Source organism: Acinonyx jubatus, chromosome C1 (genome assembly GCF_027475565.1).
Source record: "Acinonyx jubatus isolate Ajub_Pintada_27869175 chromosome C1, VMU_Ajub_asm_v1.0, whole genome shotgun sequence".
NCBI classification, from domain to species: Eukaryota; Metazoa; Chordata; class Mammalia; order Carnivora; family Felidae; genus Acinonyx; species Acinonyx jubatus.
In genome coordinates, this window is record NC_069381.1 from 155,706,614 (window position 1) to 155,716,870 (window position 10,257).

Below are 10,257 nucleotides of genomic sequence, written 5' to 3' on the forward strand. Positions count from 1 at the left end.
CATCCAGCCCAGAGGCCAAGGCCTGAATTGTCATTCTTGACCCCTCCCTCTTCCCCACCCCTATATGCAATCAATCATGAAGTGCTGTTAACTTAAATTCTTCAATTTACTTTCTTTACTCCCAAACCCACCCACTTCTCTCAACTTCATGGCCAGTAGCCACCTAGACTCTCTCACCTGAATGATGGCAAGAGCCTTATACAAGTTCCTTGTCGTCAGTTTTGCCCCCCCCACCATCTATCCATCTATTTTCCATTCTGCAATCAGATGATCCAAAGTGATATTTGCATTAGGCTAGTGCTTTCAAACAAAGATCATTACTAATTAGAGGGTAAGAAATCAATTCAGTAGTTCAGACAAGAATTATTTTCAAATTAAATAAAACAGAATAGAAACTAAAATAACTTTCATGTGGAAAGCATACGTATTGTTTCACAAAACTGGTTCATTCATATGTATATATAGGTATATATGGTCACCTTATTATAGATCACAGTCAAAAAATTTTGAGGTATCTCTCCACAAATTACACATAGTAGGAGAAGTGGAGAAACCTGGCAGATATCTTAGTAGGTTTTATTATTATTTAGGTATAGTATGGTCAATAGATCAGGAGATGACTGCCATTGGAAAGGTAGTGTATTATACGCGTCCAGCTGCCAAGAAAGGGAAGACGTGTCACACCACTGGGGGGCCACACAGGGAAGTACCAAAGTGAGCATTCCCAGAGGGAGAGGAGGGAAAATGTGGGCAAGCAGCTTTTCTGTGGTTTCTGAAGGAAGGAATAAGCAGATAGGGTAAACACGCTCAGGGTTGGCCAGTTTGTATTTGAAAAACACTCCGTTGGGAGAACTCTCAGAGGAGGGAGGCACTGAGGGAGGCAGGAGGTCAAGGCAAGGTGACTAGGGCATACCATCAGGTTGTCCATTACAAGGTGTGTCCAGCATATGCCTGCAGGGCAGATGTTAAAGCATCTTAAAGATTACACAAGGTAGAAACTTGGTAAATATAGCAGATGCCTCATGGTATCACTGACAAAAATGCATAATATAGCCATGAGAAAGCAGCAGACAAACCCAAACTGAGGGACATTCTATAAAATTACCAACTTGTATTCTTCAAAAATGGCAAGGTCATGAAAGACAAAGACTAAGGAACCTTTTAGAGATATGGTAATTAAATGCAACACACAGGCTTGGGTTGGACTTGGACTAGGGAAAAATATAGGAAAAACTGAGGCATTTCAATGTCGACTATCTATTGGATAATAGTATCTTGTAATGTTAAATTGTCTGACATTGCTTAGGAAAGGGAAGGTCCTTGTTCTTAGGAAATACATCCTAGAGGATTTAGGGGTACAGAAACATGACTTTGCAACTTATTCTCCAATAATTCAGAAAGCAAAATTTGTGTGTATGCATGTGTGTTAGGAAGAGAGAGAGAGCAAAGGGGCAAAGAGTATGTGAGGGTTTCTTTGCACTATTCTTGCAACTTTTCTGTGAGTTTGAAATTATATTGAAATCAAATGATTTTTTCAAGTTTGACAAACTTAGAAATCATAAATCCACATGAACAGTTCCCCTCCTATGTTCCAGTGTTCACTTCTATTATTGCCTGTGTCCATTCTTTCCCTCCCAACACCTTTCTTCATCTGGTTAACTCCGAGTAAACTTTCCAATCTCATCTAAAATACCTCTTCTTCCAGGAATACCTCCCAAGCCCCCCATAGTGACTTAGGAGTCCCTTCTAATGTGTCCTCACAGCTCTTTTTCCCTCAGTCCAGCTGTCATCACACTTGTATTCCTGTAACTTCCTCAAAGTTTCTCCCTCTGAAACCAGGATAATATTTTGCAGTCATGCAGACTACGTAGATCACTTGGTTATAACACTTCGGTAGTTTTCACAGTATTCTGAAATAAAAATCAAAATTTTCAGCATAATCTACAAGTCTTTGCAGGATCTGGCCCCTGGCAATCTCTTGAATCTCATATGACAGTCTAGACACACTGGCCTCCCCTTGGTTTCTCAAATATACTATCTGCTTTCCCAGCACTGATGGTGAGATTCAGAGACATAGGGGAGAGATAGGCAGAGGTTCTTGGAGCTGCCTAAACTCCTGACTCCACTCCAGGTCTAGCTACTAACCTACTATATCCTTAAAATAATCCTTCTTTTGCTCGAGCAACTTGAGTGGATCTCTGCCACATGCAAAACAGAGCAAGACTGAAACCATCAAAAAGTACCAAAAAGACATCTTAAAGTATCTCACCTACCAGGCAGCCCCAGTATGCTTCTGATATAATAACAACTGCAATCCAAAAAGGAAGAACACTGCATTTATGACTCTCCCACCGCCTACCTTTTTAAATAACTTGTAACCAGGTCCTGAGCCATAAGTCAGGTGCCGGCTCATGGTAGGTAGCCAGGGCCAAGAAAGCCACAGCAACACCTAAAGGGACAACCAGTACAGCAGCCACATTTTCCAAACCAAAAATGGAGACACCAGATATAGTATCACAGGAGAATCCTCCTGATTTGCAAATATAGTCATATGAAAAGTCTTGGCAGAATTTTAAAGAAACAACAGGGAATCTAGTAAATCTCACGGATTGAAAAAAAAAAGTTGAATAAAATTAGAACTCTGCTAAAAAATGTTAGGACTTAATGACCCAATCACAGGAAGCTCTGGGAGTCAGGTGAGCCTAAGGCATGCACAGATGTTTTGATCAAGCCAGAACTCACCAGAGTCAGGAAGCACCAGACCCCTCTGCCCCTCCAGTCCCCAATCCCACCTTCTCCTCCGCTTCACAGTGCAGGGAGGCCAACCACATTCCAGTGATTTGGGTCAGAGCAGAGAGCTCTGCATTTCCAAATCCAGAAATCTCAAAAAGAAAGCCACGAAGTGACTGCTACCTTTTCTCACAGCTCTCCTCTTTTTTAATTCCAGGTTTATTCCTCTCTGTGTCTGTTTCTGCCTCTCTTTTTGTGTTTCTAAAATAATTCCCCCTTCCTCCTCCCCTCAGAGTGTCACCAATCACCAAAGCCCACGGAAGGTACGCAAGGTCGGAATGTACAGTCTGGACTGTTGGGAGTCAGCAGAGTCCCAGACGGTCAGTTGGTGCTCCAGCGAGAAGGGGTGGCAATAACTGGCAGGTTCTAGCCCCTGGGAAGGGCGAGGCAGCGAGACCCTGTCCGGGACTGAGTGCGCTATATCAATGTCACTGCTGTGATATCTGGCACTTAGATCTCCCAGAACCCTCCTAAGGAGAATTTAGATCGAGTCTCAGAATTATTCCCCTGGATCAATAGGAGAACTCTTTCTCTTTCAGCTGCCATCCCCTATTGGTTAAGAGTGATCATGGGGGGCATTACCTTCCCTGTCACCTGGGGTATACATGTGTGTTCACCCTAGCCACTAGAGCCTGCAGCAATGGAGAAGCTCCTGGGCACAAAATGAAAGAAATGCCACAGACACCTGAAGCATAATGATTGCAGTAAAGGTTAGGTGAAACCCGTGTAAGGAGTCAAGTGACTAGGCAGTTGTCATACCTTAATGTTCTGTGGTACTTTTACCGTGTCCCCTGGTGAAATCATTCTAAGGATCGGGATCTCTGATCCAGCAGAACCTAAACTGCATTCTTGTCATTTAACAAACTCTTGCCGTGATGATGAGAGGCACCAGCATATACCTGCCACATGCTAGATCATAGAAGACAATATCCCAATCCCACAGCTTTGTCCTTCAGCAAATTACAAAGCTTTGTCCTTGTAATTTAAATACAAATTGAACAAGTCATTCTATTGTACTATTACGGAAGCTCCCTCTGGGTTATGAGGTATACATACCTTCTTCAACTTACTATGGGGTTACGTCCTCCTGATAAACCTATCAGAAGTTGAAAGTATCGTAAGTCAAAAATGTATTTAATACGCCTAATCTACCGAACATCATAGCCTAGCCTAGCCTACCTTACACGTGCTCAGAACGCTTACATTAGCTTACAGTTGGGCAAAATCATCTAACACAAAGTCCATTTTACAATAAAGTATCGAAAAGCTCCTGTAATTCATTGAGCAGAGTACTGAAAGTGAAAAACAGAATGGTTGTGTGGGTACAGAAGGGTTGTAAGTGTTATCAGTTGTGTACCCTCATCACCGCCTGGCTGAAGGGATGAAGGGAGCTGAAGCTGCCACTGCCCAGCATCACAACACAGCACTATACCACACACTGCCACCTCACGGGAAAAAAATCAAAATGCAAAACTTGAAATACTGTTTCTGTTGAATACATATCTATTTTCTACCATTGTAAAATCAAAAAATCGTAAGTCAAATCATAAATTGGGGACAAGCTGTATAATAAAACTAAAGCATTCCAAGGTCAAATACCCACTATTAAACCTCCTTCACTTGTAAATGAGTTGCTTGTTCTGAGGCATCACTATTCAAGATCCCATGTTAGTAAATCAGGCATTTTTATGGTGCCGGCAGAGGCACTGTGAAAAGGAAAGACAAAACCACCTTCAAAGTACCAGTAGATTCTGAAAGAATAAATCACCTCTTCCTCCATATATAAAGGGTCCAATGTAATCAATGTGCCACCAAGGGACTGAATTTTCTGTTTTTTCTTATGTCAATGTTGGCAATTTTGCTTTTCTAGGAATTTTTCCATTTCATTCACATTTTCAAATATATTGGCATAAATTTGTTCATTATTTCCTCTTATCTTTTTGGAATCTGCGTGATTTGCAGTACTGCCCTTCTTTTCATTACTATATTGATTGATTGTTTCCTCCTTTTTTTTTTTCTTTTCTAGTATGACCAATTTTGTTGGTCTTTTCGAAGAACCAACTTTGGATTTGTTTTTACATCAATTACATTTTTATTTTTGTTTTGCATTTCATTAATATCTTTGCTTTTATTATTTCCATCTTTCTACTAACTTTAGGTTTTATATACTGTCAAAGTCATTTATTGAATTTTTTATTTCCATCATTATATTTTCAGTTCCAGAATTTCCATTCAAATCCTTTTTTAAAGTGCCCAGTTCTCACATGAAATTGTCCATTTCATCATCTCCAACATATGAATTGTATCTTTTGAAACTGTCAATTGTTTATCTTTCTTTTTTTTTTCCATTCATTTCATTCTAGCTTCTGGTATGCTTGACAAATTTTAATTGAGTACTTTAAATGAGTATAACATATTGTGTAAGCTATAGATGATGCTATCTCCTCCAAAGAGAATTTCTTTTCCTTCAAGTAGGCAGTTAAAATAGGGGTAAATCTTTGATCCAACCAGAATGAAGTGTCTCAAGACTAGATTTCAGTCTTTTTTTTAATGTTTATTTATCTTTGAGAGACAGAGAGACAGAATGTGAGCAGAGGAGGGGCAAAGAGAGAGGGAGACACAGAATCCGAAGTAGGCTTCAGGCTCTGAGCTGTCAGCACAGAGCCCAACATGGGGCTTGAACTCACAAACTGTGAGATCATGATCTGAGCCAAAATCAGATGCTTAACCAACTGAGCCTCCCAGGCACCCCTGGATTTCAATCTTTTTGAGGGCTGAACTAGTTCTGGTTTGTCCTTTAAATACCTCAGTAGAAAATGTGCAGCATTTTCCAGGAACTTTTCTTCCTTAGTGGCTCTGAGTTCCAGTCTTTATCTCAGCAGCACCATGATACTACCAAAAGCTCTGATTAAACTCTTAACGTGTAAACATTTATTTATATTAGACTTCTCATATCAATGCAGCTTACAAATTGGAAATGCTTTGGAGAAGAAAAGTAGCAGAGAATTTCCAGCTTTCCTAAGTGTTTTCCCTTTCTTTCTGGGCTCATGGTCTCTCAAATGCTGAGTGTGCTGTAGTTCTCCAATGCCTTTACTGTTATTTCATATTTTTAACTTTAAAATATATTTTTCATATAATTGTGACTATTCTCTGATACTACACCAAAACTCAACAAGTTGTTCCTAAGAGTTAATTACAATAAGGAATTTGAAACCACATCAAGGAACTTTTCATCCACAATTATATTAAAATCCATTGGTCTTTAACTTTGAATGGATTTTGTATCATTATATACTAGTCATTTTGAAAATATTAATTCACTCTTATGCAGCTCTTCTAAATGTTGATGTATTTCATTATAGAATATTTTTAAAAATTACATTGGCTAATATTACCACAAAACTCATTGTAAAAAAAAGAAAAAAGTCTTTCAGTATACTTAAGCTATCCAGTTCCCAATGGCAGATACAGTTTTCCAAAATTCCAATTTTTCAATTCAAAGCATAATATGTTCTGCCTAATATTTGCAGTACACCCTGTTGTAATAAGAACCTGTTTAGTAACAAATATGGCCCAAAAATAAAAACTCACTAAATTTGAATATATTGCAAAACAACATTTGGATGAGATATCATCCAAAATTTGTACATTCTGTCATCATGAAAGTAATAACTTTAAAATAATATTTAAGTCGGGGCGCCTGGGTGGCTCAGTTGGTTAAACACAGGACTTCGGCTCAGGTAATGATCTCACAGTTCGTGGGTTCAAGCCCCACATAGGGCTCTGTGCTGACAGCTCAGAGCCTGCAGCCTGCTTCAGATTCTGTGTCTCCCTTTCTCTCTCCACCCCTCCCCTGCTTGCACTCTTTGTCTATCTCTCTCAAAAATAAACACTTAAAAAATTTAATAAAAAATAAATAAATAAAATAATATTTAAGTCTAGAAATACCTCAAACTGAAAGAAAAATTAGGCTAAGAAAAGTTTTTAAAATTATAGTAAAAATATAGCAATTATATATGGTCTTTTTGAATTCTCTTTGAAAGGCCATTTACTTCTCCCCATATCCATTATACTGTCATTGGTTATATTTGGACACAGTCCACTTGAATTTTGTGACACAGAAGCAGATGCTGATGGGAGAAACAAGTTGGAAAATACCGCATTACAATAAGCCTATGTTCCCCAGAATCAGCTGAGGTTCCCTAAACTGAAAGAAAATTATAATAAAAATAAAACCTACCATTAATAATGTTTGGGAGGGTGAGTAGCACAGAGACATTGACTCTGCTACCATCTGATTACACTGATCTTGGTAATTGTGGGTAAACTGACAGAAAACTTTTTGGCCAAATAGCTCTAAAAATTATTCTTTAAAATTGATTTACTACTTATATGACTCTTTATAATCAAAATCCTTACTATTTCTCAAACTGAAAAATTGGAGGTGCTTTTCCTAATGCAGGTTTTAGAAGAGAGAACTGCAAATTCTTTTCTTCCAACGCAGCCATTTCCAGTGCGCAGATAAAGATAAGGATATTTTCCATACCTGAGTGCCTTTGCCTCTGCTCCTTCAGAGTTGGCTGGTTTTCATCTAGACTCCTGTCTTCACTCACCAGTCAAAGGAAGACTTCTCTCTGCTGTACCTTCCTGTTCATACAGTTATTTCAACCAACAGTTAGATAATTGCCTCAGTCAGAACAGAAGCGAAAGGGTATTATAAATGTGACCTTACAAATTAAAGTTAATAAAACAACTTTATTTGCTTTTCATAAACCCCTTACTTGTAAATTAACTCTAATTTAATTGCCATGTCACTTTGGTTACTAGAAATTTAAAGCTTTAGCTTATGATAAAAATTAAGTATTATTTTCTGTTTATGTTTGAGAGAGAGACAGACAGAGCACAAGCGGGGGAGGGGCAGAGAGAGAGGAAGACACAGAATCTGAAGCAGGCTCCAGGCTCTGAGGTGTTAGCACAGAGCCCAACATGGAGCTTGAACTCACAAAACTGTAAGATCTTGACATGAGCCAAAGCCGGACGCTTAACTAACTAAGCCACCCAGGTGCCCCTAAATATTAAATATTATTTTTATCTTCATAAAAATGTTTAGGAAATCAGTTTGCAAAGTAACGTGCATTCTACATGCTATTCTGTTAGGTTGCATAGGCTTGTACGTGTCTGTGTGTGTGTGTGTGTGTGTGTGTGTGTGTGTGTGTAGAGACAGAGAGAGAGATGCATGAGGTCAAGATCAAGATTGAACTCCACTCTAAAAGAATGATCACTGAACCAGTACAAGTCTTTAGCTCCAAATGGTGGGATTTGAGGTGATCTTTTTTAACTTTTCTGTTATTTAAATTATCTATAATGAATATATGCCATCTTTATGAAAAGAGAAAAAACAATTTCTATGGACACACACAGGAGGGCACACCTATCTCTCCTTTGAAAGGGAAAAATCAAGGTTGAGGAATAAAATGATCTATAAGCTGAATATTGAAAGATAAGTAATTCATATGGCTGAAATGAGGAAGCAGGAATATAATAAAATCCTTTAATTGATGCATTATAGTGCCCAACAACCTTATGTGATAAGTATTTTTATCCACCCAAGATCTCCTTTCCATTATTTATATCCAGGTTCTTTTTTTTTTTTTTTGTAATATGCCACAACTTTTATTGCAACGTGGCCATTTTTGTGAGGGTAGGGAGTTTGATCTCAAAAGCAATGTTCCATTTAAGGCTCTTTTATACAGAAATTGCCATCATGACTGATATTCAAAATATTTTTAGTGTTGCCAAACTTACATGGTAAACATAAACTCCTACACTTATTCAGTAGTGTACACTCAATGGAAAACAAAAAGCCATTAACAGCTGTTTCTTTTAAGATATGCAGGTAACAGGAATGAATACTGAGGTACTAGGATAAGTTGATGACACTGTTAACAAAACTTAATTGGCATTCTTTTTGGGGGAGGGAGAGTGAGTTAAACTCATTACAAAAAAAGTGCTTTCAATGCATAGTGTTATATCTGTGCTGCCATGTCACAAAAATAGGCTTGCCAAGGCAGGTGAGGTGTATGAATGCTCGAGCCTCACAGAACTGCAATCAAGTGCAACTATAAATAATACTGAATAAAATTTACCATCTGACCAGTGGATAATACTTTCAAGGCATTCAATCAGCTTACCCTTTGCAGTATTCTAAGCTATTCACATTGACAATCACTTTCATTGTAGTGCTTGCTGCAAGGGAGGCATATAACCAGTTGTTTTGGCTAAAATATGACGGGAAGGCATTCCTTGGGTTCTACATAAAAGTAACAGTATTAAACAGTCTAATGGCAATCACTGATAGGCTGCTTACATGAATGGTATTTCCTTCATTCACTGTATTGGAAGGACCCAGTGGGAAGAGAAAAAAAACAAAAACAGAAACAAAAAACACCTAACACTATTTCAATTGATTGAGGTGGAGAAATGGAAGCTCCTTAAGATCCAGATGGCACTTGCACTTTGTAAGGGTTTTCCTTCAAGTGAAACTAGTTGCCTCCCAATTTCTCTCCAAGTGTTGAACGGTCCTTTATATCATCCAAGCCATTTACTTGCCATTCATGTTTAATACCTGTAAATTTCTTTTTAACGGCATCTTTAGAGCTAGCACAAATCATCTTGCTTTTTAAAGGTGCACTCTCAGGACCCCAGAATATAAATACTAGGTCTTCTTTCTTAGACTCTTTTGTTTCGTAGGTGGCATCGTACAAAGCATATCGGCAATCATTCAGAGGTAGCAACTTCACAAAAGATGTGTAGGGGTCCTCTACAGTATCACCAATGTCACCCACCAAGATCTGCTTTGCTTCCTCTACAATTATTTGTCTTTTGTCATCGCTTAAACAGAAGAGAACGGTTTTCTTTCTTTTTTTGATCTCCTCTTGTGTAGAAGATTTTCTTACTTTCATATCATTAAAAACTTTGATGACTTCATCATTCACTGTAACTCCAGAAGCCATAGTGTCCGTGGCTGTGGCTGTGGCTGCGGCGGCTCCGGCTCCGGGTCTGTGGCACTGGTAGGAGGAGAGGGAGGAGCAGGCAGGCAGTGGCGAGTGCGGGAGCTGCAGCCCTATATCCAGGTTCCTATATTAGGTATGTTTTTGAAGAGTAAAATTATGAATTCCCTCATTAAAAGTCTTTCATTGATAAAAATACATACTTAACATAAAAGCTAGGTGTCTTAGAAATTGGGATGCTCAGAAAAAGGGCAATCTAGAAACACTAAGTATTTATGCACTAAGCATATTACTCAGGCAAAAACCTATTTACCTATTCATTAGATATTAAAACATTATCTGAAAACTTTAAGACTCCTAAAATAAAAATTTTATATATCATAATCATTTTAGCTTCTAGCTAAATTTGGGAGATTTCCCTGGACCTAGAAAAAACAAAATGCAATGAATAAAATGG

The 10,257-nt window shown here is 38.4% G+C and overlaps 1 protein-coding gene across 1 annotated transcript; it reads right to left on the reverse strand.

The window, feature by feature from the left end:
- Window positions 1-8,428: 8,428 nt before the first annotated feature.
- LOC113598195 (cofilin-2-like) lies at window positions 8,429-9,853 on the reverse strand. The gene has a single exon (XM_053215241.1). It carries the CDS (start codon window positions 9,801-9,803, stop codon window positions 9,333-9,335), a length of 471 nt encoding a protein of 156 aa, XP_053071216.1. The 5' UTR covers window positions 9,804-9,853; the 3' UTR covers window positions 8,429-9,332.
- Window positions 9,854-10,257: the final 404 nt, after the last annotated feature.

What these genes read in the sequence shown, in the direction of transcription:
- LOC113598195 (XM_053215241.1), bottom strand. Translation starts at nt 9,803, where the DNA reads ATGGCTTCTGGAGTTACAGTGAATGATGAAGTCATCAAAGTTTTTAAT.